Here is a 27,216-nt window from a genome sequence, read left to right as displayed (position 1 = left end):
ATAGCTCAGGATTCTGTAAATCCAAAGATCTAGCTACTAAGATAAGTACTTATTCCTGGACAAAAACTGCTAGGAAAACTGGAAGTCAGGCTTTCAGGAATTAGGTACCCATATTCCAGGATAATACTCCAAATGGGTGTTTGATTTGCATATAAAAGTCACAGCACAAATTAGGATTGCAAAGAAGAATTATCAGATCTATAGATAAGGGGATATTTTTTGATCAAACAAGATAAAGGATCACAGAAGACAAAGTGGACAATTTTGAATATATAAAATTTAAAAGTTTTTGCAGAAATAAAACCAGCATGGTTAAAATTCGAGGCGAGACAGCTAGGAAAAAAATCTTTTCAAAAAATTTCTGACATAAAGATCTTATTTCCAAGTTGTAAAACATATCTCAAAAATCTGAGGGTAGTTTAAATCTTGTTAAAGTTTAAAACAGCACTTAAACTTTTGGAACACCCTGTTTTAGGAACTGATTTTAAAAGGTTTATTTTCCCTAGTTGGTAAATAGTTGACGGATGTGAACAGGTAGTTTGCAAAGGAAAAAAATCCAAGTTATCAAATATATTTGATATAATAGTAATTAAGATGAAACAGTTCGTTTTGTATCATTAAATAATTACTATGATAATGATTGTACTTTAGAAATGGATGTTTCTTAACATGGACTTTAGGATCATAGATTGAAAGCTAGAAGAAGGTTAAGAGGCCATCAAGTGCAATTATCATTTCTCAAATGGATCACTGTTGCCTAGGACAGTCACCTGCCGGAGGTCATATGGATAAATTTGTGTGGGTATACTCTGTCTGAGTAAATCACCTGAGTTGTTCTTTCTCAAAGGAAAAAAGTAGTTTCCTTTTTTGTAGGAATCATTGAATAGTCTTGCTCAAGGGAAAAAAGAGTAGGAAAATTAAATGAATGGAAGGTTGTAGCTGTCACATAGCTCCTTTATCAGCATTGCTTTGTTTTCTACACTGTCCCCAGAAGCATTAGGAGAGTACCAAAGAACTGGGTAGCCTAGTGCCATTTCATCTACATAGACATGAGTAGTACAGGATTGTGTGGCATGGATGATTTATTTTAATTGAAAAAGCAGTGTTAGTTTTTAACTAATTCAAAAAATAATTTGTTTAATTTTATAGTAACAATGTAATATAGAACCATTGAATGGGATAATGTAAAGCATAGTAGCAGTGAATCAGCACATTGAACTTCCAGTTGTTGAGCTCAGAATGGGTCCTTTTACTTACTTTCTTTTGTTTTTTATGATGCTGATGAGGAATAAGATGTGAGAAAGTTAAATGGCTTTAATTGCTAGCCTCATTTCTCTGAATGGACAACCTTTTTGTATATGTATCAGTTAGGCTCCTCCAGAGTGAAATTGATAATTTGTGAGGTCCTTTATCCCTCTGGAAATTCTTGTTTTTTAATTTTAGAATTTGTATTAAGGACTGCAAAATGGAATAGACTTTTAAAATATCTTGCATACTGTGTAGAAATTAATATATAGTGAAATTAATTTTACATATAAAGTGTCTGTATATATATCTGTGTGTGTGTGTATGCCTTGCGTCCCCAAATTAACTTTCAAATTTCACTATAATGTTTTCAAGCTGAAAATACTGGAATTAATCAGTTAATTTTCTTTTATTCTTAGTGAGAGAAAAGAGGAAGAGCAACCATATAAACCATGTAAGTAAACACAGTCCAAGTTTAAAAGTTTTTTGAAAGAAAAATTAAGTAACTGAAAAATAAACAAATAATTAACTGCACCACAATCCCTAGTGAATAAAAATAGGCTGATACATAATGCTATATTAACACCATTTTTGCCTGTGAGTTATTCTATATTTCTTGCTGATTTTGATATATTGATACCACATGTATTCAGGGAGAAATATTTTTGACTCACTGTTTCTTCAGTTTTAACGTTCACTTAAAAGTTGAATTTCAGCCAACATTCTTGTGCTTTAAAAAGTGTTGAAATTAAAAATGCAAGATAGTCTAGATAAATCTTTGACAATATAAATTTTTACATGTTTTTTTCCCTCTTTTCTAAGATCTTAGTTAAAAATGTTCAGTCTGTGTAAAATAATTTCCATTGGTGGATTTAAATGATGGGAATTTTGCTTGCAGTTTTTTTTTGGTAAGCTCTTGAATTGGAAACTTAGATCAAAATGCTCTTGGCAAAAAAAAAAAAAATAGCATTTAAAAAAACTAGATAAAACAGTAATATATAGAACTTTTTAGTGGAAGGAGTACTGAGTTTAAATTGATGCTTGATTGGGAAATATGGTTTCAAATAATGATCATTATAATAGTTTATAGTTTTTATCTGCTTTTATATCAAAGATGCTTTTTTCCAATCTGTTTATGCCAGATACCCCTCTTTTCCTCATCCTTCAAACATCTTAAAATTTCCTTCTTGAGAAATTTGTACTGAATGAGTTGATACAAGAACTCTCCTATAAAATTAGTGATGAACTGAATAATTTTGAATTAATAAGCTCTCTACATTTTTTTATAAACTTGTTCTTATTATAGAGGCCTATTTCAAAATGTAAACTGCTACAGTAAGGCAGCTAGCTAGGTAGAGAGAGCACTTGGCCTATAGTCAGGAAGAGCTGTTTCAAATCTAGCTTCAGACACCTAGGACCTCTCTGACCCTGGGCAAGTCACTAAATCTCTGCCTCGATTTCTTCAACTATAAAATAGGAATAATAATAACACCCGCCTCCCGGAGTGCTGTGAGGATCAAGTGAGATAATGTAATCAACGTGCCAGTGTAAGGCTTAATGTTGGGCTCATTTATGTCATCTATGAACCAGAAATAAATGGCATATTTATAACATGTACTTCCATTGACACATCAGCTCATCCTACCTCTCCCAAATATTTCCTTAGTTGGACTGCATTCGTAATACCTTATTACTTTGCTGTGGTTTTTTTAAAAAATGCTAGAAATTGAATCTTTTGGCTAATACTTTGGGAAGAATATGAAAAATATTAACTATTTCCTTGTATTCCTTTGGATGTATTGATTCTCATGACTCTTCCTAACCAGAAGCTTATTACAAGACTTAAGAATATGGTTATGGCCCAAGTTTGACCATTTCCTAGTATTTAACAACTTCGCTTGGAATGGATTCAGCCTAGAGACAAAGAGGTAGATGACTTTTGTCCTAAGTCTTTAGGAGTTGGAGACTGGTCCTGTTATTTCTTTTGTTTATAGGGTTGTGTGTTTAAGGAAACTTCAGGAGTACTTGATGGCAGTATTTTGAAGAACCATCTTTATCCTACTTAGTAACTTTAAAAAGATCATAAATGAAAGCATAACAAGTATTTGAGATTTTGGATTTCATTTCGTAAGGCAAACTGAATTATTTTTCCTCTCACTTCTTAAAAACTAAGTTATGTTAAATTTAAACATAATCCTCAAATAAAGAATTACTTTCATCCCCTTTCCTAATTCATCTATGTTGAAAATGATTCAGGTATAACTTCAATCCAAGAAACAAATAGTAATCTTATTATTAAAGCAACTGGAGAGAAGTATTTTATCAGTAACTTACATGGTGTTGATTATGCAAGATTTCAGTTAATTTAAATGTTACAAGAGTTATCCAGAAGTACTACCAATATCAGGACAGGACTAGACAGTTATTGTCCTCATTAAGTTTATCTGAATTGTAAAATGTTTTCAAAGCAATGCAATTTTGTTAACTTTTAAACATATACACAATACTTGTAATAAAAAAAAAAGATAACAAAATATTCTTTGCTAGAAGTATATATAATATGCAGAAGGTGCATATTATATAATGCACTAGTGCATATTATGTGCCAGGCACTATGAAAATATTTTGTGATTATCTCATTTGATCCTTCCAACAACCCTGGGAAGTAGAAACTATTAGCTTTGTTTTACAGTTGAGGAAATTGAGGCAGACAGTTAACTGACTTGACCCATTGTCACATAGCTATTAATTGTCTAAGGTCATTTTTGAATTGGGTCTTTGTGACTCCAAGCCTGATGCTCTGTGCACTCTAAGAGAGGAGTAATTCCCAGTGGGGTAAAAAGGACTTGCCCAAGGTTACCTGGCCAGTGTGTGTTAGAGGTGATTCTTAAGGGCAGCTGTGTGACTGTGCTGCCTATGGATTCTTATTCACTACAATACAGTGCCCCTCTATGAATTTTATTTTATCTGTTAGCATCTTATTGTCATGAATATATACTGCATCAGTCCATATTGAATTGTTACACAGAATAAAAAAATTTTCAGGTTTTTAGTTGGTCCTAAAAAAAATCACAAATCTTTTTTTGTGTGTGTGAGAGACACAAAAAAAGACACTAACAAGTGATTCATTGATTCTCTAGCTAGTTTAAAAATACTTTTCAAGTAAAAATATTATAATTTGTTGCTCAAATATTTAACTCCAAATTTTTGTCTTTCATGCATACATGGTTATTGTCATGTATTTTTGTCATAATGTTGTATCATAAATTTTAAGGAATTTATTTGCATTTGGGTGTGTGTCATACATATTTTCATGTTTTGAAGTTGTAGTCTGTAGAGGGAAACTAATTTTTAAAATTAGCTTGATAATTTTATTTTATTTCCTTTCTCCTTTAGTTGTCTCCAGGGCAGCTCACTAAAAAGTATAGCTCATGCTCAACAATATTTATAGATGACAGCACAGTCAGCCAGCCTAATCTCAGAAGCACAATCAAGTGGTAAGTACAATTAAAAAGTGCTAAAGGTTGAGTGACAGATCACACTTTATTCATCTCAAAAGCAAATTTGGAAACTTTGAGCTCAAGTCAATTTTAGTCACTTAACTGACACTCAATAGGTTGTTTTTCGGAAACTGGTGTCAGCTTCTAGATTAATTTCTTAGACCTTAATGTGGATATTTATTTACTACACCTTATGAATGAAGGGGAAAAAAACTAAGGTATCACAGAAAAATCTTACATTTGATGCCTTAATGTTACTTAAATAAACTCAAGCATTGGGAAAAATGAGGAAGATACTTTGATTTTGAAGGAATTTCTGGACAAGCTTATCTTTTAATTTCTTTTTGAAGGACTAAAGGGGCTTACTTAAATTTCTTTCCAGGCTTCTTTTGGAAGAGATGGCTTGTCCCCCTGCTGGCAATAGAGTGTAGTTGCCTTTTTAATTTCATTGAATTTCTGATGCTGTCTTTTTCCTATATCAATTTAAATTTGTGGGTTTTTTTTAATTGGCTTTCTATATCACCTTTCTAATTTGAAAAAATAAATTTGTGGTGGCAACCCTGTATATTTCTAAGGTCATCCAACTGGGGTTTTTATTTTTCCCTTATCTCTAGTTAGACATGAGTAGAGCATTAGACATTTTTTTTAACTTGGAAAAAGTAATTCTCAAAATAATAAATGAAGATAAGAAAATGCAATTAGAGTCGTTCACTGTAGTTATGTTCTGATAAAGAATATGCATATTCTAGTTCTGAAAACTATATGAAAGATCCCTATGCCAAGTATGCAGTCAAAGGTACTTTAGCAAACTATAAGCTTAAAATTCCCCAAACAAAATGAATCATCTCAGAGAAAGCTTCCTGTTTAAGTATGTTATTATCCTCACTTCAACAGTGAGTGAAAACTCCGGGTACACAGTAACAAAACTGTATACCATACCTATAGTGAAATGTTTATTGCCCATCCCATTTCTCACCTTCTATTCTTGCTGCAATGTAGTCTCTAGCAGAAAATATCTTCAGATTTTTTTGTCAATGCTACATGCATTAGAATTCCTCAAGGTTAGGGAACATCTGGGTCTCATTTTCATACTTAGAGGGGAAAAAAAATAAACTCTTTCCCAGTTGCTGGAAGTCAAAAATGTAACATTACCCAGGAGATCCCCCTACCCAAATATTCCTTGTTGCCTTATGCCTTCCAAAAGCTTTCTTAAAGCTACCACATGCCCATGTCATGTACATTTGTGTGTGCAAACATAATGACCACAACAAACCTCCTCTCCAAACTTTGATACTATTGAGTTAAATCCATAATTATGTTGTAAATGTTGGTAAAGTTCTTACTGTTTCTAGTAAAGAACCAAATTCCGATGTTTCAAAAATGCCATAGATGGGCTTCAATTTTTAAAACATCAGTGTTTTAAAAAAATATATTGCCAAAAAAAAATTGTATACTCTGGCTTATAGAAACTCTTAGGAGATTATATTCTATCATCAGGGTTTATATGTCTAGGTACAGAGTCTTATAGCACTTTCTCTCCCTCCCACCCCCATTTTAATTAACACTGAATCTGAAGCCACGTTGAATAAAATCCCTTTTAGTAACAACAGCTGATGACATGGATGATCTTTTAGTTTCCTTTTACTTTGCTAATATTCAATGGTAGAAAGTAGAAAAACTTATTCTTTGTCCCCACAGTTAATTACTGTGGGGAAAAGAAGTAAAATAAATAGTAAAATTATCAGAATAAATAATGTGGAAAAAATTACTTTAAAATCTTTAAAATTATCTTTAAAATCTTAGGTTAAGGCATGAGGGTTAGTAATGCTTCAAAGAGGGATTTTTTAGGAAACTGTTGCAAACATTTCCAAAGTCCAGTGCTTGGGAAAAGGTATTCCTTGAAGATGTTATTGCTTAACTAGCTTTTGAAATGTTTCAGTGATCTTGAACAGTCTCCTTTATAAGTAACTTCTTTCCTCCCTTTGATCTGCTGAGAGTAAATAGAATACAGCTAAGAGGTTTTGATATTTTCTTGCATAGATCATGTAGAATTTGATATCTTCATAATCAATATTTAGTATTTAATATTCTTAAGCTATTTGAAAAGACACATCAGGGTTTTTAAAAAAATGTTGCCAAAATAATTTCTGGCCAGATTTGGGAGAGGGGAATATTAATCAACTTTGTAAGTTCTTTCTTATTGTAGTTTGGGGCACTTTCCAGTAGAGAAATTGAAGGAATAGAATCTAACTTTCTATTTTGAAAGTAATTCTTTTTTTTCAGAAGTCTTTTATGCTTTTCCTTCACTTGATTTAATTTGGTGTGAGATGTAGCTTCCAGAAATGCTCAGGCCTCGGATGGCCAATCCTTGCCAATTTTGCTTAGTCACTTTTTATTTAAGTAGGTGTTTTTTAAGCTAAAGTAGCTTAAATGCTATCTTGCTGACTTTGATACACTCTAAAAAAACCAGACCTCAATTTCAGAGCTGGAAGGGAACCCTAGAAATTTAGTGCAATTACCCTAATTTTTGCAGAGTTGGAAAGTAAGGCCAGGGAATGTATATGTATGTATCAGGAAGTCCAAGATCATGGCAGCTGCTTGAATAAGAAAGAGGCCAATCTAGTACCCAGCATGTTTGACTCCCAACGTGTTTGCTACCCAGGATTGTTTTGGTTTTTACCTTACTAGGACTTTCCAGTATTGTGTGATGTGTGACCAAAAGGGTAGGACTTCTGTGCAAACTGAATTATTTTCTATTTTCTACCCAATAAGATTATACACACTACCCTTTTTTATTAACAGGATTAGTATTTACTATCAGAAAAAAGGATTCTAAACTTAAAAATAGATCTACATTCTTAAGTAGAAAGTATTTTTACCTGGAGATCAGTGAATTTTTTTTATAACTATATTTCAGAATAATTAGTTTTCCTTGTAATCCTATGTCTTGTGCATTTAAAAAACATTATTTCAAGAAATGGTTCATAGAGTTCACCAGACAGCTAGAGAAAGAGGTCAGTAATGTAGAAAAGTTAAAATACCTGCCCTAAACATTAAAGATTAACATCATACAGAACCTGTATACAAATAATTCAGACATTTAGATAAGTAACAGAGTAATGATAAATGCTAAACCTAAATTATATTGTGCTCTGGCATCATTCACTGAAAATAATTGTAATAAAGCATTGTGAAATGTCTCAGTGATTTAATAGAAAGTGATTCAAAATTCGTAGGGTAACTTTTCAGTATATAGAGACTCTTGGCTTATTCACCTGCGAAAGAAAGGATATGGATAAAAAGAGAATAATATTTCAAAATAAGCTTCTTAACTTTAAGAAATTTAGAAAATTAAGACATTGTCTAAGGCACAACTTTTAAGCATTTTTAGTGCCTAGGAACAGATCACTGCATTAAGAACTAGGAAATACAATTCTTTGGGATTACCTCTTTATTTCCCAGTTCCAGAAATGCTGTGCATTGTTGTCCTAGACTGGGTACAAGGCATAAATGATATATTTCATGATAACTTTTTCTTTCAGCATTATGAACTTAAGTAGTCTTGTGAAAATATTTATAATTTGTCAATCCCTAATTATGTTATTTCAGAATACCCTTTTCTTTCTTGGCTTTAGTAGTAGTAGCAACAGCAGCAACATAGCAAGCAGTCATACCAACTAGGAATCACTCAATAAAGATGTGTTCATAGCTTCATTGAAATGGGAGTGATAGTTGATCAGGGATAGGAAAATATAGGAGTGATGACACTTTTCCCCTGAACCTCAAACTTCCCTTAAGAGTATTTAAAAAAAAAAAAAACCTTTTTAGGTTAGTTTGTTACTTTTTCGTAGAATTTTGAGTTACATTTAAATGCCTAATTTTAGTACAGTAAAATTTTGCAAATCCAGATTCCACTAACTTTTAAAAAGTAATTGGAACAGTGCCAATACAAAAAGGGTTTATTGAGCAGACTAATAACTGGAACCAGGATTTCAGAAAAGGTATTAAAATGCTTACTAGATTAAACTCTGTTAAGCTTGTTTACCAAGTATACCTTCAGAAAACTATTATTATTATATGTTCTTTAAAATAGCTCCCTGAGGAGATACTATTTTCTATATCTTAAATTAGTACATTTTTAAAAGTAGTAAATGATTTTCTTAAATACATTTAAGCTAATGCATTTTTAAAAATTTGTTCTTTTCCCCCAATTCTTTTTCTTTTTAAGCTTTATTTTAGATTCTGAAATCAAGTGGAAGATGTCAGTAGTTTTAATAAAAATTAACGTATGAAAACAGTTTTTTGCTTTAGTAGACAAGTTTATCCAGTCTTCTTTAAAAATAATTTATTGACTGCTTGCCATAAATTTACATTTTGCTAAATTTTTAAATTTGATAAATGCTTCATTTATCACTGTAAACTTCATAATAACTTCTGTCTTCTATATTGAACCCACTTAAACATTTTTACTAATTATAGAAAATGAATTTTAAATGATTTTAGTAAATCTTATGTTATTTGCTATCTAGTGGTAGATAACAGAAATCCTTAGGGAGCTGGTTTGGTAATGAGGGAAGGATACTTTTTCAATGTTTAACTGAGTTATAATAGCTATTTACTTTAAAATACCTTTCATAACTTTATACAGAGACATAAAGCAAGCACATGAAGTGTGGAATTTTCAGCATTTATGTATTGAATAAATTGGGATAGTCATAACAATCTTATTTTGAAGTTTTTATATTTTTTTCTCTATGAGCCAGATAGACAAGAAAACTGTCATTATAGTATGCTTAAGAATTAAAATATTCACGCCCATAGAATTTCATGATCATTTAAAATAAATGCATTGTAAAGAAGAGATATCCAGTGAAGAAAAAGTAATATGTTGCTATAAAACTATCTTTTTCCTCCACAGTGTGACGTTAGCAATATACTACCACATAAAAAACAGGTGAGCTCCTTTACAACTGTACAGTTATTCCAAGTTGTCACTTTGCATGTGTCTGGTTCATTTTTAGGGAAATTTAGTTTTATGGAAATAATTAAAGCCAGCTCTGTGAAAACAGACTTCTAACAGGTTTTCTTATAGCAATGAAGAGGGAGGGAATCATTTCTAGTTTTGCCTTTGACATGCTTATCTTAAATATTTACAAAGAGATGCTGTGCCTATAACATGTATTCATCACACTCAGGAATATGAAAAGGAAGAATTAGAAAGTGATCACAAATTTAATACAAATTTTTTCACTTCATTTATCTTAAGGCCCTATTAGCATAATTGTAGTTAATAATTTTTAATTAAATGGACACACTAAGTTGGTAAGGCAAAACTCTGAATGATTTACCTGTCTTAAAAAATTGTTTTTAAATACCCTGTTGACTCAGCCAGAAAAGTAGTTTGCCTTAGTGGATCAGGAAGAAACTGGTCAGATCTGGGAACAAGTACTGCCTAATTTAATAATTATTGGCTTTGTGGGGAAGTTCCTTAACTTTTCAATGCCCCAAACAACTGTTAGTCATAAAGCATTGCCCTCTACCTTAGGAAGAGGTGGAAAGGGTTTATTTACATCAATGAATAACTCAGGTATGGACAAGATAAAACTGGTTCAACTAGATGTAAGAAGAATAACATAAAAGCTGGCAAAGGAAGAATGGGAAGAAATCCCTAAATGTTTCATATTTTTAGAGCTTCTAAAAATTCTTCAGGAAAAAAAAAAGGATATCTATTACCTAACATTTTTTTCCCTTTCTAATAAGCATTAAGGTAAACCCTTACAGACACTGTATTTTGTAATTGGGAATGTTAAAGTTTTGAGAGTTTTGTTTTTGTTTTTTCATTAAGTAATATGTGGATTGTTTAACAGAAAAACAAAATTGTAGGGTTTTAGCTTTAGGGTAACAAAATTAAAGGGTCATGGTTTCAGTTTAATATTTAATGGTTATTGCCCATTAAATAGGGCAATTATTCTCCATTAAAGAGAGTAAAATATTTAGAGGCAGCATTGGCAAATCTCGCTATAATCTTTTATCCTTCATACTTTGAGGCTCTAAGTCTCAAAAAAATAAAGAAAAAACAATGTTAGAATCCAGGAAGACAATTTACAAAATTACATATATATATGTAACTATGTTAAACTTTAAGCTTCTTCCCACCCCCAGTGGCAGATAATTTACTAAGTTAATAACTATATTTCCTGAACTAGTTTTTAAAAATGCATGCTCTTGTTTTATAGAGATTCAGATAGATCCTTGGATATTTTTGATGAGAAATCCCATCCACTCACAGTAAGTGTCTTTTCATGAGGTTGTCTTTTTTCTATAAAATCATGTGTTTTTTTTTTCCTATTATCTGGTTTGCATTTAAAGAATAACTATAAAAAAAATTCTAGGTTAGGAGATAAAAGTTAATTTTCTATAGCTCTAAACTTGAAAATCTTGTACCTATTCTGATCAAAGTCATGGACAGAAGAAATGATTATCTGAAATAGCACAAAATAAGAATGATTGTCAACACCTTAGGGTAATTAGTAGTTCATGGTGAGTACTGAATGCTCAGATGAGAAAATAAGAAGGATCATATTTTTTCTTTATGCTTATGAAAACTTCCAGAACTTAAGTAACAAGAGAAGGTATTAAAACATGCTTTGTTTGGCAAAATTGATTTTTAAAAATTGCAACAACTGTCTTTTAAAAGTTTACACTATGGGATAAAGATGATATTTTTGATAAGTAAGCACTTAAAAAAATAGTATATAGCATGTTAGAAAACATTACATTTATTACATATTAGAAGTATCATTCCACAAGTAATAGTCTCTTTAGTTTAGAAAGGTATTTAGGTAGATTATTAGTAAGAGAATTAAGAATTAATATATGAAAAGCTCTATTTCACATCTCCTTGACTCTGCCATCATGATATAAAAGGAGAGAAGGAAAGATTTAGAGTTTTAGTCAAAACAATCTCTCAAATTCAGAATATTTAAATTCCTCTTAAAGTAAATTCCTACAGTGACATCCTACAGTATGAAAATCAAAATTAAGTCACTTGATGATAAATCAGAAATATCTTATAACTTTAATTATTTTGATCCATGGATTAAAAATCTGTCTAGTAGCTATACTTTTTTTTTTTTTTAACTAGATTGACTTTTGAGAAAATTTCTGTACTAAATTTCAAAGGTAGTAAGCCACAAAAATAGCAACATTAAGAGAAGTATAAGAGTGGTTGATCATAAGCAATTAATCTAATGAAGGTTTAATAATAAGCTGTGAAAATTTCTTTGGAAGGACTTAATATAAAAAAATTTTAAGGTGGTACATTTGCATTGTACATTCATTTTCAATAGACTGTTTAAGACCATTTCAATGGTAACTGAAAGCAACATAAAGAGGTTATTTAGATGTCAGTAATAATATATATACTATGGTGTGTGTGTGTGTATATATATATATATATATATATATATATAGTAATTTTCAATAAAGGTAAATGAATGAAAAAACCATTTAGGATAAATTTTAATAGGCTATCAAAAAGCTTTTGAAAATGTTAGAAGTTATTTGTATTGAGAAGACTGATAAATTAATCTCTTGGAATTATTGAAACACTTAATATTAAAGATAAATTACTGGAAAAGAAAATTGTCTCAGGCAGAGATTCAAAAAAATGTATTGGTAAATTTTAGGTTATCTGAGCCTTGCATTGCTTTGGGTGGGTCTTGTATTATTGTTTCTTTAATATTAATTGACCTTTGTTATCAGAAGAGATAATAAAGGAGTTTAATTTTTAAATGACATTGCTGGGTTTTTTTTTTTAATTTTTAAATTATTTCTATGGTTCTTAACCAGAACAGCAAGTTAAATATTTTTATTCTAAGTAGGAAAAGTGATCTAACTTTTGGGAGGGGTGGGTAGGAGAATATTAACACAGAAAGCCTAGTCCCATTCTCACCCCCTCCCAGAACCTAACTTTTTCTAGAGTGAAATTTAATTGGACATTTATATATTGGAACATCCTTTAGGAATAAATTTAAGATTACAGTAACCACAATTTTATTTCCTAATACTTATGGTCTTTAACATTTGTATGTCTCCAGATTGAATGCCAAGATTGTCACCTTTCTGTCTTTGTATCTTTAATGCTACTTTCCCCAACAAAAAACATTGCAGTCACTGTCTTTCTACAGTTTGACCTGTAACATGTATTTCTTAGAAAAATCTTAGTTACTTTTAATTGAAAAAAGGCCTACCTATCCTTAGGACATTAATTGAATGTTTTCTGTCTTATACTTGAGCTGAGAAAATTATCTTTTTTTTCTGAAAGGTAATAGATTTCTGAAGAAAATTTAGGATGCTCAGTCTTTCTATATTTGTAATATATGTTTTAAATACTGAACAAGAGACTTGAAAATCCATACCAAATTTTATATTCTCTACTCAACTTAGTCCCTCAAACTGAAAGACCAGTTTAAATTGAATGGTTACTTTTAATTATACATCTCTTTTTAGCATGGCAATTTAGGGTAATAGAAAGTGTCTAAAGTTTTCCAGGTTTATATGTGCATGAGTTTTATAAATTTCTGAAAATTATTTTATTGCCTTATAAAGATAAAAATTTGTTTTAATTATCTGACAACTCTTTAATATAAGAATCATAATTATAGTCCCAGTGTACCTATTAAAACTGTAGCTTGCACATTTTAACTGTACTCTGATAATGCCCCCTTTACCTTTAGTGGTTTTCCTATTTCCTGTTAGGGTGTTTTCCTTTTAAAGACTTTTTCCTTAACTGGGTGATGAGTTGAAATGAAGAATACTTGACCAGAGAGATCAGGAAAGATGAGAATAAAGTAATTGGTTACCTTTGAGAAAGTAGTTCTAGTGGAATTGAAAAGATAGAAACTAATTTTTGGTGTATTTAGGAAAATAAGTAATAGGAAAACAGAAGCAATTTGGGTAAATAATAAATTTATTTAAAAGGAAGGGATAAGATGTTGGTAAAGAATTTATCTGGATCAGTGAAGATTTTTTTCTGCTTTAGAAAAAAATCTTCACTGATCCAGATAAATTCTTTACCAACATGTAATTGTGAATGGAGGAGAAAGATTACTGGACAAGAGAAGATTAAAGTCAGAGAGAGAGCTAGAATAATCATTAATAGGTAGATATTTAATGGAGTTTGCCCAGGGAAGAGCTTATGCTTGCCTTTTTTGCTTTTAGAATTTTGTCAGTGAATTGTGTATTTGTCAGTGTGCAAGTGTCATGAAGCAAAGGAGAATAGATAATATATTAGCCTTCAGAATATTGGCATCCAGAAAATGCCAAATGGATAAAGCAATGGAACAAAAGGATGAAATTTAATAAACATATACTCATTAGTACTTAAAAAGAAGTTTTTATAAATGTCAGTCTTGAAAACTCAGCAATTTATGTTATAGAAAGCATGGTTACACTAGTAGCTTTAGTATTAATTTAAATGAAACTAGAAGATATGTGTTTGCTATAGAAACCTTAATTACATACTAAGTAACTTGCTCAGAGTGTACATAATTAAGAAGGGTTGAGTGTCTGAGGTCTGAAAGTTGACTCTATTGATGTACCATCTAGTAGCTGCCTCTTCTAGTATTATTATAAATGAAACTAGAATGCATATGCTAGCTATATATTCTAATTTCTTTTCCTACCCTCTATTTTTCTCCCTTCAGTAAAGGAATAATTGTTTTCTTCTGGAAAGAGGCCTTTTCCTTTAAATTGTTAGGGCTCCTTTGGGGACCAACTTGTCAGTTACATGGAATTGGTCTATTAAAAAAAAGATATTCCCAATGATGAAGAAGGGTGGTATTTAGAGAGCCCTATATCTACCCTCTTTAAAAAAAAAAAAAAAGAAGAAGAAGAAATGGGGGGGGAGGGCAAGCTCTATCCTGAATTGAGATTCTTTTTACCTTTTAGAGATTATTTTCAGGTAGTAAAATAATGAAAAGATGGGTAGAAATCAGCGACAAAGATAAAGAACTTTTCAAGACAATAATTAATTTCCTAAACATGAGAAAAATAAATTTAGGAAGAGTGGGAAAAGAGCATTAAGTTGCTTCTCTAACATATTTTATACAAATGAAGTTCCCTCCACCACTCTTTTCTTTTTTTTTCTTTTTTTTGGTCCAAGCTGGACTTTTTTCTCTACTACCCAATGTTAGAGAGCAGTTTTCATATGTTAAGGTCGACCAGGTTTTACTCTTGAAATTATGTGCACATGTATGAATTATAGAGATACTAATTTATTTTTATAGTATTTTACAACTACAGAAATAAGTTTTCTTTTAATTTTATTCCTAGTCGAAGTAAGATGGCTGTCTTTGTTCTCCTGTTTTGTTCATAGTTACAAAGCTTTAGTAGCTAGAATGAGTATTAGAAAGTTGAATGTAATACTATACTGTTTATTTTAGTTGATTCTATAAGAGAACATGGTTATTTGGGTCTCTGGAAAATAATTTTATATTTTAATAGACTTTGATTTTGTCAGCGTGGGCCTTCTTTTCATAGACAGACTTTGAAGCCTAATTACTTAAAGCTTTCATTGCCAGATATTAATGAATTTATGTTGGTCCTTGCATAACTGGATGAATCACTTAACTGGTATCTTAAGGCTTACCAAAGGTACTGCTTCATTGGCATATGAGCTTCAAGAATCCAAGGTTTGCTGCCCAAACTACTTGGGTGCAATAATTGACATTTCTATGGTGCTGTAAAAGGGTTTTCCAAAGACCCTTTTTATAATATTTTTTTTTTTAGATATATGCAAAGATAGTTTTCAACATTCACCCTTGCAAAACCCTGTGTTACATATTTTTCTCCTTCCCTCCTCCCCTAGACAGCAGGCAACCCAATATAGGTTAAACATGTGTAATTCTTCTAAACATATTTCCACATTTATCATACTGCACAAGAAAAATGATGTCAAAAAGGAACAATAACAAGAGGGGAAAAAACAAGCCAATAACAACAAAAAGTATGAAAATACTATGTTGTGCTCCACATTCAGTCTGCATAGTTCTGTCTCTGGATGTGGATGGCACTTTATCCATCAGAAGTATTGAAAGTGGCCTAAATCGTCTTACTGAACATCATATAATTTTGCTTTTGTGTATAATGTTCTCTTGGTTCTACTCCCTTCACTTAGCATCAGTTCATGAAGACTTTCCAGGCCTTTCTGAAATCGGTCCATCAAAAAAGCCCTTTTTATTCATTCTCACATGAGATGCTCAGATGAGAAAACCAAAGCTCTGTGACTCCACAATTTCAGAAGCAGGATCTAATGCAAATCTTCCTACTTCCAAATATAGCCCTGCACCTACTCTTACCTTATTACTTCATCCCACTTCCCATAGTGATGTATACGTATTTTTTAATGTTCAATTTAATGTCTACTATTTTGAAATTTAGGTTAAATAATATAAATTAATAATATAATAAAATAAATATATAATTAATAATAAAATAAATAATATAAATAATAAATCATGATAGTTTGTTTATATAGTATTTTACTATTATAGAGCACTTTCTGATAATCTATCATAAGCTCATGAAATATTTTGAGGAAATTGAGATTCACAATATTTAAAGCAAAGATAATGACTCAGTCATTATTTTCTACAAAATTTTTAGCCAGCATAATGCAGTTACCACAAAAGAGTAGGGGAAATAAATCCAGAAATGTCTTTAGCCAACATTTAAAGACCTTGAAAAGTAGAGAAGGAAAGATGTTGAGTTCAATATTAGTTTGGAATGTAAACTTATTTGTAAAACACTATGGAGGGGGGAGGATGGTTGGTATCACTTCATAAACAGAGGCAGTAGCTTGGCCAGGAGACTTTACTAAGCCACATTGAAAACCTTCACCTGGTCTGTGCTGTGTGTTTACCTAGGCTTATACTTTTAGCATTTAACGAAGTCCAAGATAAGTCTTTTGGAAGGACATGGTGTGCATGTGAGGCCCATTTTTGTCTTTTAACAGACTTTCCCAAGCTTGAAGTCTTGATCTTTACTGTATTTGGTATAACCAGTCCATGTTTGTTCCTTCAAAATATCTCAAGACAGTATCAAATTAATATAGTAATCTTAGCATGCATTTATAAATTTAGCAAAGCATATACATTCTCTTTGATCCCCAGACAACACTGAAGTGTAGATAGTATTATTTTCATCTACATTTTACAGATGAGAAAACTAAACATTAGAAATATTAATTACTCCTGCCCAAGAGCCCACAAGTAGTGTCTGAGGCCACAACCCCCAAGCCCATCCTTGTCTTCTGTGCCTACCTATCGCTTCCAGCCCCCTTCCCCTCACCTCTTAAATGTTACCCTTGATGATGAAGTAAATCTGATGTTTTCATTGCTTTCCAAACACAATTCTTACTGTCTTTTTTAATCATTCTTTCTCCCTCTAGCTTTCACTTTGTCTAACTTTCCAAATCGCATCCGTTCTTTAAAGTCCTGCTTAAGTCTAATATTCCTTCTGCAACATTATATTTGGCATTTAACACTTAGTAATTCTCTTTTGAACACCTTTTGTTCTTAATGCCACAGAAATCATTATTTCATGTTAATCATATATCCTGACCTGCTATGTTCCTTGAAGAGCACACTTTTTATATGCAACTGTTTCACATGGTTTCTAACAGCAAAATGCAGAATGCAGAGTTGGTATTAAATTTTTGTTGAAGTTGAATCTGAATAAGTGGGAGTAAAATCTATTATAAAGAAGATCCAAAAATGACTAATGTATAAAAGGATCTTAGTAAAGTTTTAGAGATACTTCCATTAATAAGGTTAAACTGTTTCAATTATCCCAATGCAGTGTAGCTTACTGGCTAAAAGTGTGCCTTTAGCTAGTTTAAGCAATTAAAGTGTTGCTATAGAAACTTGATTCAATTAAGACTTTAATAATTCACAGGTATCAGTTGGGAAGAGCAGTAAAAGTGTTAATGATATAAAACCATTGTTGTGTGATGGTTAGTTTGATATTAAATTTCATAGCAGTTTCTGTATTAAAAACAAAATTCATCACATTGGTGAAAGGAGCTTTCATCAGTTTGTATATTTAAATAGGTTCGTAGATTTGGGACTCCCATGGGATCTTACAGATCATAGAATAATAATTGTAGGTTAGTTAGACCGATGCCTTAATTTTTATAGATGAGCAATCTAAGGTCCCCAAAAGGTAAAATAGTAGATGCAGAGCCAAGATTGGTACTCTTTTTCTTCAAATTTCATTCTCTTTCCACTGTACTGTATTCCATAACTGACAGATTCTGGTGTTCCTCATCTATGCCTCAGATTCCATTTTATAGTGCCATGATACTCTGAGAAAAATAGGAAGTAACTTTGGTTCCTCCATGTTAAGAATATTGCTGCCTTAATCAAAATATTAAGTCTTTTCCCCCTTTATCTAGGTAGTGCCACTTTGCAGATTCTATAGCAAATAAAAAAAAAATTAAAAGAAACAAATTTAAACAAACAAAATCATAATCACAGAAGCATGGACCATGAAAGTTATGAGAATTCTGAGATAAAATATCTCTTGTAGGTCTGTCTCTTCTAGATTTTCTGGGTGATCTTTTCGCTCCCCACTTTCACAAATGAAGATCCTTTGAAATGACTTAGAAGATGTGGAAGATCTTCTGGACAGTGATAATTCTTGTTTGTCGTTTTGAATAACCTCTGCAATTAGTCTCTAAATACTGCTAATTACAACCTTTTTTATTCTGGCAAAATACAGAAAGGGAGTTAGGGATCTAGAATAAGCAAGAATTGGCTCACTGATGTTAAACACTTCAGTGACTCCTTATTTACCTTTAAGATAAAGTAAAAAACTTATCAGCTTAGAATTTAAAACTTGTTACAATTTGATTTGAGCCCATTTTTCGAGATTTGTTTCATATTGACTTGTATTCATACACTGTGTTTCAGCCAAATTGTCCTGCTAGCTCTTCTCTTACTTTGTATCCCATCTCCTTTCTTTGTCTTTGCACAGACTGTCCACCTTCATTCATACCCACCTCTCAGGTGTCACCTACCATAGGAAATCTTTTCTTAATGTTCTAGTTATTCTATTCTCTCTCATATCATGGAAATTTTTTGCATTTACTCACCTGTTCAAGTATATTTCAACCTTTCCCTTCCCCAAAGTAAGCCTCCCAAAGGTAGTCACCGTTGGGATTTTTTTCTAACCACTAATAGATCCTTAATTAATTGCCTATTAAATTGAAGGAGAAATCTGTTTAGTCAAGGAGCTTTTCTATTCAAATGCAAACCAAATCTCTGAGCTCCCCAAGAATAGTTTTGGTTGGAGTAAGGAAAAGACCTTGGAATATGATGGGAGGAGAGGGCAACTGTGGACAGCCAGAGGACATAAAGTGTTTAATGTACAGATGAGAAACTGGATCTAGACCAAGTAAAATTGGTTCCCTTCCCTAATGTTTTCTTGGAATCAGAACATTTTCCCTCTCATTGAGTTAAGATCAGAACTAGTTTAGAAGGCTATAAACTTCAGCTTTCCCTAGCTAAGCCTAGTTAGTTTCTAGTCTAGCTGAAGCTAGGTTCAGTTTTTTTTTTTTTTTTTTTCTGTTTGGAGGAGGACAGGAAAAGGAAAAAGAGAAGATATATGTCAGATATATGTTCACATATCTCCAACTTGTTTTCTTTTTATTTATAGTATTTGAAGGATTTCTCTATTTGAACTTATTCCCTATAAAGGTTTAAGAGCTAGCTGATTGTATAGCTTTTGAATACCTATTTTAATATGCACTATGTATTATTTGTATGTAATATCCACATTAAAATACCTATACCTATATCTAGATGCCATATAGCCAGCTCATTCCCAGTTCATTGAGAGTTCTTATTGATCACACAAACCTTTGAAAATGTATAAATCCAAATTAATGCCCCAAAGTAGGTTTTTTTGAATTACGATTTGCCACTACATTTGATACATGGATGCGTATCACGTATTGGTGTGTTCAAATTAAGAAAATGATAGTTTTTGTTGGTGCTATAAATTTAATTATGAGTGTTTTATTTTATTATATACACAATCCCAATCATCTGTATTTACATGACTCTTATAATTGTTGACCAACAGGACACTTTCATCCTTAAGTTCAAGTATCTAACAAGTGAGAGACTCTGGGATATAGGAAGAGGATTTGCTTCCTCTGCTGTCATTACTTCTATGACATTGAACAAGTCACTTTACCCTCCCTATGGCTGTTTCACCATCTGTTAAGTGGAGTTGAGCAAGACTGTCCCTAAACTCTCTACTGTCTTTATTAATGTTTCTATAGTGCTCACACTCTACCTGGCACCATCCTCACAACTCCAGGACGTAGGTTATCCTCATTTTACAATGAGGAAATTGAGAAAAGCAGATTTCTAGATAACTAGTAAGTATCTGAGGCTGAATTTGAACTGAGGTCTTCTGACTCCAGGTCTAACATTCTCTCCACTATATCACCTGGTTGTGCCAGATGAAACATATTTTTGGGATTCCTTTTTTATGTTCAGTAAAGGCTATCATTTTCCAACATTTTACTAACTGGAATGCTTTTACAAACACTTTGACAAATTTGTTGTTTCCCTTTTAACCCACATAGATCTTCAATTTTAATAACTCAGACTGATGATACATCACTTTGCAAAGTACAGAAAGTAGTTAAAAGTTGAGTCTGGAAGATTTTTTGCTGTACCTCCAGGAAAACTATTGATCACTTCGGAAATATATGAGGGATGACACTATTTTCTAAAACTGTAGTTTCTCTTATTCAGCAATCCTTTATTAAATATCAGCTGTGTACAAAACACTGGGTTTAGGCACTAGAAAAAACAGTGAAAAATTGAAGTGAAACACAATTCCTTCACTCTCACAAAGCTTAATATAGGTATTGACCAAAAATTTATTATGTGCTTATTTTTCCAAGCTTCGAGTATACCAAAAAAAATTTTTTTAAAAGATTTTGCTCTCAAAGAACCTAAATTCCAATAGGGGAAATGAACATCATTATTAGGGAGTTGTGAGATAGTGCTGTAAGAAATTCAGTAGGGAAGGTCATTATGGGATTGGAAAATTTAGAGGTCTTCATGGAAGAGGTAGCATTTGAGTTGTATTTTAAAGGACAGATAAAAATTCAGCAAGACTGAGAAAAGCCGAGTATATTCATAGACATAGGGAAAGAGAAGTCATTAAAAATGTGTGGAAGGGTGGGGAGAATTATGGGAGCAAAGAAGTATAGAAAATTGTCCCTGATGAAGATTAGAAATTTCATAGGACCATGGGATCTTAGAGCAAAAAGGAAGCTTAGCATTTAGGCCAATCCTTCCATTTTATATAAAAGAAATTGAGACTCCAAAAGATGGAATCAAATCTTGGCTTGCTCTTTCCATTCTACCACACCTCCTGCTTCTGGGAGTTAAAAGAACAGTGACTCTCAAATAGGGGAATTGATGTTAAGAGACCTTCATCACTCATTGAAGTAGAAGTTAGGTCATCAAGAAGGGCATGAGGGTGGGATTGTCAGAAATTGGGCAGCCATATACAATCGATGGCTATGATAGAAAAAAAAAAGTTTGAAGCAGTTAATAGAATTGTCCAGCTTTGTAAGTAAGGGTCTACTTGATGTATACATTAGCTTTATTTAGTGACTTTTTTCCAGTGATTCCTTAGTATCAAAGTGTTGGTGGGGTTCATTCAGAAATGAGGGTTTACGCTGTTGGGGGAGACATAAAGTCACAGGGACAAAAGGATTCTAGTATGTAGTACATAAAATATTAAAGCAGTTAAACATGTCTGAGGTTTCATATTAAATTTCCCAAAGAGGAAACGATACAGTTCTGATATACTTAGCTAATAGAATAAACTTAGAGGATTAGTTCTTAGATTAAAATTTCTCAGGTGAAATGTTTTTATAGATGAAAATTTTGGGTAGAAAACTTCAAACTACTTGATAAATGATATCTCAATGAGTTAGAAGCGCTAACTTTTTGGACCTCCCCCTTTCTTAGTCCGTGGCCAACCTTTTCTCCATTGTCACTCTTTCAGGTGAGTTTATATAGTGATTCAGAAACTATAAGTTTGAATTTCTAGCCTTATTTCTCCAAGCCTACTTACTTTTAACAGGTGTTCCTTAGTTTTGCCAACGTGTTATGCGTGCATTTAAGTGTATACTCTTAAGCAATATTTTATAGCATCATTTAAACATTATAACCCTAGGATAAATATAAAGATTAAAAAAAAAAAAAGATTCAATTAATAATCCAGGGTGAAAATTGAGTTGATATTCACTTCCTCACTGTAAGGTTTATTACACTGTTCCTTATTATTATACTGCTCTTTTGGAACTAATTGTTCCCTGGAATGAGTTTTACTTCATGAGTACTTTATGGCACTAGTGAGCTATAAGGAAGCACATCTGCAGCCTATTATCTGCCTGCTTCCTAAGAATTAATTCTCAGCTGAATTTTTGCATTGATACCAAAATGATTAGGTAGTTATAAAAACAGTGCTATGAGAAATTCAGTGGGGAAGGTCATGATAGGATCCTCCCCAACATGGAAGAATCACAAAAACATAATTGTACAGATTTCTTTCTAAGCTAATGCTTTTGTTGTTGTTGTACCCTTATTATTTATGCTTATTTTAAAACTGTTTTGATACTTGGGTAAGAAATAAAAATAAAAGCTCATTCCTATTCAAACAATTATTGTATCTTTGCCTATGCAGAAAGCAGATGTAAGATGGTGGGGGGCTCAAAAAGTGGAAGAGATGGAAGGGAGTATAAGTACAAAAGAGTAAGTGTGTGTTTGTGTACATGTTGTACATGTACGTACGCTTGTGCTCCAAGATAAAGAAGGAGGAGAATTATTTTTGAAAGTCCTATTATTGTATTATCTATTGACATTTGAGACTAGGTGAGGAGATCTTAGTAAAGGTCCTCAAGCTTGGTTTTCAATTCTTATTATCTAATGTTTCTTTTTTAATATATCATTGTTCTGCAACTGTAGGAAAATGCTCAGGTACGCTGCTTCATCTTCTCCTTTTCATCCTCAGGGGCCAGACTAGTTTTAGGGCAGGCTCATCTTAGAGTGAATCTGAACCTTTAAATTAATCCTGGAATTGGCCTGAACTCCTGAAACTCTTGGAGCAGGGGTGACTGAGGGGCCAGTGTGGATCTCCTGAGGACACTGGCCGTCAGGCTTTGGTGAGATACAAGGTGCAAAATTGACTCAGAGTAATATGGAAACCTATACTCAGTGCACTCTCTAGAACAGCTGCACGTTTTCTTAATAAGCATCTTTTTTAAAGGACTTCCTTTTTCTTCTATGGGCACTAAGTGGCGGTGTTGGGTTTTTTGCAGCGTGATGATGTTCCTGATGATTACTTCAAGCATGACCCCGATCACAAGCATATTTACCGATTTGTCCGGACTCTCTTTAGTGCTGCACAGCTAACAGCAGAATGTGCAATAGTCACTTTGGTAAGGTATTTCTCCTTTTGAAAGGACTTTTTTGTTCCTATTTTGTATCCATATTGTATGTCTTGTTTCATCATATTAAAGATAAGATCCTTAAATGACAAAACATGAATCAACAGTCATAGAAAGATGATGTATACAATTTAAAAATTGTCAGTGTAGCAGTCCCTAACCGTTCGGTCAAGTGCCAAGACTCCCTAGTGGTGAGAATTAAAGGTGGAGAAGGCTGAGCTAGGGTATAAAAAAGAAACTTTTCATCTTTGTGTTTGATTCAGGTTTCAGATAGTTGGCAGTTCATATCACAAAACCAGAACTGCTGTTGAAAGTGTCAAGAGACCCCCAAAGTTGAATGCACACGGGAATTGAACTACTCCATAAAATGTGGAAGGGCCAGCCAGAGGAGGCTGGCAAATCTGGGCTCTCAAGTCTGGTAACTTTCACAATCATTAAATGTATTTTTTTGGAGTTGTTTTTTGTCTTTATGTATAGTGCTTCAAATAGGTTTGTGTGTGTGCATGTGTATACACATACACACACATATATATATACACATATACATATCTATATATGTATACATTAGAGTGTGTGTATATGTATATAAACAAACACATATATATATACACATACACATATAGATAGATAATGTATTATGCCGTCATGTAACTGATGGAGAGGGAAGTCTATCTGTGTAATTCAGCGTGTAACCTTGTCTGATTCTTCTTATAACATACAATCTTGTGAAGAGACATTGGTGGTTCAGAGGATACCAGTGACTGGTATCACTTCTAGTTCACGTGGTGTTAAGTATTTTGTGGTGAGCTGCAACAAGCAGGTAAAAATGGTAATTTGGGGGAAAGGGAGAAAATGTTTAAAAGGGCAATTTGGACATACTTTTTAATGGATTGTTTTGGCAGGCAACTTCAAAGAACAATTGTTCTTTCACTAAGCAACCACAGAATACTTTTGTATTTAAAATGTCTTTAGTGTCACACTGCAAAATAGCCACTGGGAGGCTCTCTTGACCATCAATTTTCACCCTTAAAGCCCAGAGAAGCATTCTAACTTCTAATGAAGCGAGCAAAAGCAACTAAGTTCTTCCCTTGTTCCATAGAGCATTATGTAGGTGTAAAATTGTAATAGCTTTGCATGTAGTAAGTCCTTAGTAAATATTTGTTGAATGAACTTGAAAGTGGCTTCTCAATGCTGTTCATTTTATTAAAGATGATACTGTTGATCCATTGTATGTACCAGTGGAAAACGGGCTACGTTTGCATTAGGAAGACCCAGGTTTGCTTCAGGTTCTGCCATTTATTTGATTCTGAGCAAATCACTTAACCTTTTGAAGCTTTGGTTTTCTCATTTGTAAAATGAAGGGATTGGATTAACCCAAAATCCCTTTTGTTCTAATCTTTTACAATGCTATTCTCAATAGGGTGCGTTCTTCCAACTGCAGATTGGTTGCACTGAGCCATCCACCTTTATGACCAGGAATACCCATTTTGAGCTGGCTGATTATGGGTGTGCAAATGCAGAATGGGGTGTGTGAGGATGGAATCCAGACATCCTTAGTCTTTGTTCTTTATATTAATAGCTGAGCTCAATGTCTGCTCATTGCAACTTATTGTGACTAATTTGTCAAATAGACTGCAATTTTCCCAAAACTAATTGATATTTAGCTTTGTGTGTAGATATTTTTTGCTTCTATATCATAACTAGAACATTGGTAGAAGTGATAGATTTTTTTTCCATAAATTGTAAAATTTTTTTGGTGCAATTTGGTTATAAAGTAAGACTGTGGTAAAATTATTTGAAGTTTACTTAATTAAAACCAGTTTTTTAAATTCAATTTTAAGAAAAAAGGTTAGTAAAATGGAGTTTTATTTTCCTGAGCTAGCCAGTTTCCTGCAACAACTTGTCATTGTACTTAGACTAAACTAAAATTAAAAGCCAATGATCTGCTTTTTCAGGTTTACTTAGAAAGACTTTTAACTTATGCTGAGATTGACATTTGCCCAAGTAACTGGAAAAGAATTGTTTTGGGAGCCATTCTTCTTGCTTCCAAGGTTTGGGATGATCAGGCAGTTTGGAATGTGGACTATTGCCAGATCTTGAAGGACATTACAGTTGAGGACATGTAAGTTGTAAACTTTCTACCTTTTTCCAACTGTAAAATAAGAATTATTTATATAATCTTCATTTTTAGTTTTTTAAATGGTCAGAGGACCAAGAGACACAAGCAACCACATATATCACCTTTCCTATCTCATTTAGAATCCTTTGATTATATTGTGGCTATATTCATGGGCCATTTGTCTGTTTCAAAAGTGGTTAAATTATTGTAACTTAGATTTTTTTTTTGTAGTCACTTTTAATAGAATAGGAATTGAGGCTGGACCTATTTTTCATGCTTCCATTTTGCTTCCTAAATCAGTTTTTCAATTGCTCTAAAAATAATTTGATGAAATTAAGATTTCATTTGCTATGAAATACTTGGAATAATTTTTCAAAATTTGTTTTCTTTGTGAAGTAAGTTTTAACTTCAAAAGAGGAAGAAATAAGAGAACTAAGTAGCTGTTAATCAACAAATTCACTATCTATCTATCTATCTATCTATATATATAATATGTTGTTCATGCTTTTGCCTACATGTTTGTTTAAAATCAGTCACAAAAACCTAGACTTTCTATGCTGTAGGTGTAATGACTTGTTTCAATGATTAAACCTCTATTAATAGATATGTTAATCCTATGAAGTACTGTATCGCTACACAATTAAAATGTATTAGAATAACAGGTATAAAAGAAATCGTGATGTGCATTTATTCATGAAGTAAATCAAACCCTGATCAACTCATCATCCAAACATGATGAGATTTACATTTCTATAGGCTTACCCACTACATGAACAGGAAATTAATTTTTCCCATAGGTTTAATAGGATCCAACGTGACAGAATAAGAAAACACAAAGCTTTGCTCACATTATAGCAGCTTTTTGCCGAATGAACCATTGATTTTTTGCATTTATTTTTCTCTCCAGTGAGCAAAATAGATTACTTTAAAAGCTTAAAACTCTTATGACTTAATCAGGAAGTCTCTTTCATTCTGCTTAGGACATTTTTACTTTTGTTTAAAAAAGAAATATTAAAATCCCTAGAAAAAGCAGCAAAAATTGTTAATATTTTTTCATTTGCTGACCTCTTGGGAACTTGTGCTAGCCCCCCAGGGTTGTTTAATTTTAGGAAGGTGTGATAATACCCTAGAGACTGCCACCAGTTTTCTTCTCTGTTATTAGATTTGCTGCCTTGCTATTTGTACAGTTTAAAGTTCACAGAGTGTTTTACTCTAAAAGGCAATAAAGTCCACTTTGTAAATTTTTTTTTTTTTAATAAATGCTCATATTTTAAATGGCAGGAAGCTTGCCTTTCTATGACACACAAGGATTTACATCCCAAGCCTCTGGTGGACAGTGAAACACAGACTACAATTTCCAAACCCTGCCTAGAGCATGCGAATGTACTGTCCCTGCCCTGGCCATGGCTCATTTTGTGAAGTGGGTTTGGTATGAGACAAATTTTATCTTTGATCTTTTTTGCTTTTCGTTGATGAAAAGAGTATTTTCTCCTGTAGCACTGACCAGGCAATATGTGTTAAGATGAGCAAAAACTTGCATTGTGCCCTTTGAAGGGGAGGGAGGAAAGAATGGGTGTCCATCTCAGATCTAGTGCTAGTTATTTATTTATTTAATATTTTGGAGATGAATCCTTGTTGCTTCAAGAGGCTTTTTTTTCTTAGAGATAATAGCAGTAGCTCTTCATAGATCCATTTGTTGCCGTGGTGATATGCCTACTCCTTTTGTTGGGCTGCTTCTACTTCAATAAACCCCTTCCTGTTATCAGCCTGGTGAAAATGTCTGCAAGTTCTTCAGAGCTAATAAACAG

The 27,216-nt window shown here is 32.6% G+C and overlaps 1 protein-coding gene across 1 annotated transcript in view; it reads left to right on the top strand.

The window, feature by feature from the left end:
• The window catches only part of CCNYL1 (cyclin Y like 1), a 57,511-nt gene that overhangs the window by 26,884 nt on the left and 3,411 nt on the right, over positions 1-27,216 (top strand). The window contains exons 3-8 of the mRNA XM_031958194.1: positions 1,665-1,699; positions 4,642-4,742; positions 9,664-9,699; positions 10,982-11,033; positions 23,161-23,280; positions 25,245-25,411. Coding sequence (XP_031814054.1) covers positions 1,665-1,699; positions 4,642-4,742; positions 9,664-9,699; positions 10,982-11,033; positions 23,161-23,280; positions 25,245-25,411 — 511 coding nt within the window. The remainder of the gene's footprint in view (positions 1-1,664; positions 1,700-4,641; positions 4,743-9,663; positions 9,700-10,981; positions 11,034-23,160; positions 23,281-25,244; positions 25,412-27,216) is intronic.

This window comes from Sarcophilus harrisii, chromosome 3, assembly GCF_902635505.1.
Source record: "Sarcophilus harrisii chromosome 3, mSarHar1.11, whole genome shotgun sequence".
Lineage (NCBI taxonomy): Eukaryota > Metazoa > Chordata > Mammalia > Dasyuromorphia > Dasyuridae > Sarcophilus > Sarcophilus harrisii.
This window is presented reverse-complemented; position numbering and strand designations above follow the sequence as displayed.